General features: G+C 64.0%; 1 protein-coding gene across 1 annotated transcript in view; it reads left to right on the top strand.

Annotated features, from left to right (window-relative positions):
- OCRL (OCRL, inositol polyphosphate-5-phosphatase) overlaps window positions 1-3,934 on the top strand; it is a 44,835-nt gene that overhangs the window by 4,560 nt on the left and 36,341 nt on the right. Inside the window, exons 2-6 of the mRNA XM_017741001.1 lie at window positions 51-203; window positions 1,029-1,165; window positions 1,256-1,460; window positions 2,385-2,465; window positions 3,640-3,929. Coding sequence (XP_017596490.1) covers window positions 51-203; window positions 1,029-1,165; window positions 1,256-1,460; window positions 2,385-2,465; window positions 3,640-3,929 — 866 coding nt within the window. The remainder of the gene's footprint in view (window positions 1-50; window positions 204-1,028; window positions 1,166-1,255; window positions 1,461-2,384; window positions 2,466-3,639; window positions 3,930-3,934) is intronic.

Below are 3,934 nucleotides of genomic sequence, written 5' to 3' on the forward strand. Positions count from 1 at the left end.
GGGACCCCCCCCCCCCCCCGCCCCCTACCCCCCCTCCCTCCCCCCTGCAGCCACCTCTAACCTGGACCTCGAGAGCAAGAAAGGCGCCCCCACCAAGCTGCCATGGCAGCAACCCGTGAACGTCTTCCTGGCAGCTGGGCGCCCACCGGGCATGGAGCAGCTGCACCAGGAGGCCCAGCTCAACCTCCAGAGCTTGCTGCAAGGTAGCAGGGAGAGGGGCTGGGGTGGGCTGGGTGAGAGTGTTGGGTGGGTGCTGCCCTGGCTAGGTGATCACCCTGAGACTGTGAGCTCATCTCCCACATGCATGTCTGAGCCACTCCTCAGACCTCACCAGCCTGCAGGAGTTGGGTCCTGGGGGATCCCAGCCTCCAGTAGCCCCTCACTGATCTCTGCTCCCAAGTCACTGCTGTAGGTGCCAAAGCAACTGGGACCAGGATCACCTGCTGGGGCCACCAGGGCACCCATGAGCCCCACCAGAGCACGGTTCTCACGAGGGCCTCAGGGACCTGCCACTGATCTGCCTAACTGGATCAACGTGTCCAGTGGTTTTTGTTTCCTTCCAATCTCTGGCCCAGGCTGTCACGCGGCCCTGGCGCGGATGCTCCTCAGGCATCAGATGAGATCAGCAGCTCAGCCATCCCCCAGCTTGTAATCTCATTAAGTCAGCCTGAGCAGCACTGCTTTCCGCCAGTCCACAGCCACCAGCATTAATTAGCTCAACAATTACAGGATGGGGACACACTGAGTTCCTGGCTGTCCCCAGTGGGGCTGTTTCCCAGCGAGACCCACCACATCCCCTGACTGCGCCCCGGGAGGAGCAGGGCCAGCTGCTGGGATCTTTGTGCTTCTTCAGTTCTCCCAGACCCTCCTTGGGGTCTCCCTTCCTCACCTTCTGAGCTGCCACTTCTGAGCAGAGATGGCCAGCTAGGCTGGGAACAGCCAGAGGGGATAGTCACCATCCCTTCACACGTCCCCTGCTCCGGGGTCTGGCAGCAGGAGGAGAGTCCCAGGTGCCGTTTTTCTTGCAGAGGAGTATGAGGAGCAGTACACCGAGAGCAGGGTCACCGGGCAGACCTTCCGCGCTGCTGGACACCTGCCCCCCGACACCTCCCCTGAGCCGTCACCTCGACCCCCACCTGCCAAGCGCCTTGAGTTCGTGCTTATGGTGAGTTCTGGGGTGGCGGGGTGGGCAGCAAGTCCCTGTTTGTGTTCCACCCTTGTCCCTTTGGTGGCTGATGTGCCTTTCGCCCTGTAGCCCCCGAGCCAGCAAGAGGCTGAAGAGGAGAGCACCAGCAGCACTGCGCTTGGTGCTCGGCCCCCTGACACCTCCCTGAGCCTCCCCACCAGCCCGGACAAGCAGCCCCCCTGGCCCAGGGCCTTCCCCCTGCCCACCGTGGAGGAGAAGCAGTGGCACCAGCCCAGCTCCATCCAGACCAACATTGTCCCCATCAATGTCTCGGGTAGGGCAGCACCCCATGGCGCGGAGGGGGGACACGGGGTGCAGGCAGAGATGTGCCCCACAGCCATCTGGGGTAGGGGTGGGTGGTGGGAGGGGGCTGTGGCTGCGAGCTGTGTCCCTGTGGGTTAGGTGGGCACCGAGGCAGAGAGGGGATAGCAGGGATATGCTGGCATCCATCATTCCCAGCCATCCCTTGTGCCATCTGCAGCTTTGTGTGTCTGGTCCGCTGGCCATGCTGCTGGCAGGTCTCGCATCCCCAGTGTAATGCCCCGCCAGCCAGGCCTGTTGTCTCCCGGGCTCTCACCACACGCCGTGCACCCGGCCTGTCTCACCTTCCTCCTGTCTGTCCATCTGCTCATCCTCTTGGGGCCGCACCTCCCAGCAGCGCGGTCCTGCCCAGTCCCTGCAGACACAGGTGCCACGCTCTGGTCAGAGTCTGGGGCTGCTGGCTGGGTGAGGTGCGCCTTCTGAAGGGCAGAGGTGTCTGTCCGCCCTTTCCCTCCATCATGGAGAGCTGTGGCAGGGCCACACTGGTCCCTCTCCATGGCTCATGTACATGTCCCCAGTGTAGCTCAGCACAGCAGTGTGGGGTCCGGCCTCACCAGCACAGACCAGTGCCTGTCACGCAGCACAGGGCTGGTCTCTGCATCTTTCCATCCATCCCACCTCCATCTGCAGCATTTCCCACCATGCCTCCATGTCCCCCGTGCTTGCCCCACATGGCTCACACCATCCTCCTGCCATCCCACACTCCCACCTGTGTCACCATGCCAGGCTGGGGACAGGCAGAGAACATGGGTGAGGAGGGGGCCGAGCTCCCGCCCCGGCAGCAGCTCCCGGCACCGCGGCGTACCGCTGTTTGTTTTGGCTACAGGGCAGCACTTTGCTAGGCACGCGAGTGCTCGTCACTCCCTGTTTAACACAGAGACCGCGATGAACCCAAAGTCCACCCTGCGGCGTAGACGGACCATTATTGGATTCCCTAACCTGTCCCTGCGAGACCAAGGTGACGGCAAGAACCGCGCAGGCGGCACCCGGGCAGGGCTGGCACCCCCCTGAACTGTCCTGACGGGCAGCACAGCCGTCCTGGGGCTGGCAGCCAGCCCGGGCACAGACGGGCTCCCGGGGACACCCCGCCCGCGGGAGGTGCAGGCACCCCATTGACTCTGTGCCCTCCCAAGGCACCGAGGTGCTGGGCACACTGGTGACACTGGGCAGGCCTGGGGCTGGCATGGCATCGGGGGCAGCCCCTGCACCCTGAGTCAGGGTTCTGAGACAGGAGTCACCCAGCCTCGGCTCCAACCGCTCCCTGTGCCCACCTTCCCCATGGGCAGACCCTGTCGCAGGGTGCCATGGCCATGGGGCACACACCTGGCCAGGTCTTTGCTGGGGCTGGTGAGCTGGCCACGCCAGTGCTCAGGGTGTGTGTGTGAGAGTGCCTGGAGTGCTTCCAGGCTGGCATTGGACCCTTGGGAACAGCAGCCACTGGGGCTCAGGGGCTCTGTCCTGCTGTCCCCTATGGAAGGTGTAGAGAAATCAGAGCCAGCCTGTCTGTGGAGGCGGGTAGGGACAGGGGGAGAAGCCACGGCACCAGCTGCTTCAAGGTGGTTTTCACGGGGTAGAAGGAAGGTTTCTTCCCATGACAGTGGTCAGACCATCAACTGGTTGTCACAGCTCCTCCCTTGGAGTCGATCAGACCTCAGCCTACCACAGCCTTGAGCATCCCTGTCTGCTGGGGGTGCTCAGAGCGGGGCTCCAGGTTCCTTCTCCATCCTGGCTGTGCTGAGGTGAGGTGGCACTGAGAGCCACCGCAGGGCTCCAGGCTCCTTTCCCATCCCAGAGGGGCTGTGATGGGGTGGCACTGTGAGCCACCATGTCCCTCCCTGTCCCAGCTGGCAGTGCCTGACCTGGCTCCTCCTGATCCCCATCTGTGTCCCCCCCCATGGAGCAGCACCAGGGCAACACTTTGGTTGCCTTGGGACTGATGTCCCCATGGATGGAGCCTCCTGCCATGGCTGCTGATTTGTCCATGGCACATTCCAGCCAACAAATCCACGTTTTATGCCTGGGCAGAGGTACAGCCTCAGGACTGGCCACGGGCTGGGACGGCGTGTGGGGCAGGGCCGTGTCCCTGTGAGTGAGGCAGGATGGTGCTCAGCAGGCTGTGTCTCTCCCCGCAGGCAGCGCCAACGGCCCCACGTCCAGCACACACACGCCCATCGTTGAGTCCCTGTCCTGCAGCTTCGTGCCTGAGACCACGAGTGGGGGGACAACGCCCCAGGAGATCGGCCCTCGCCAGCCCCTCTCGGCCCCGCTGAGGAAGACCTTCAGTGACCTCGGGGCCCGCTGCTGCCAGCCACTTGCTGCCATGGATGGGACAGCCAACCCCTGTGCCAGTGCCTGCAATGGGACACAGGGCACCCCTTTTCCCCCGCCCTGGAGTGCCCTGGGCTGTGGGAGCCCCCCCCACCACAC

The sequence above is a fragment of the Corvus brachyrhynchos genome, unplaced genomic scaffold, assembly GCF_000691975.1.
Source record: "Corvus brachyrhynchos isolate BGI_N302 unplaced genomic scaffold, ASM69197v1 scaffold351, whole genome shotgun sequence".
NCBI lineage: Eukaryota > Metazoa > Chordata > Aves > Passeriformes > Corvidae > Corvus > Corvus brachyrhynchos.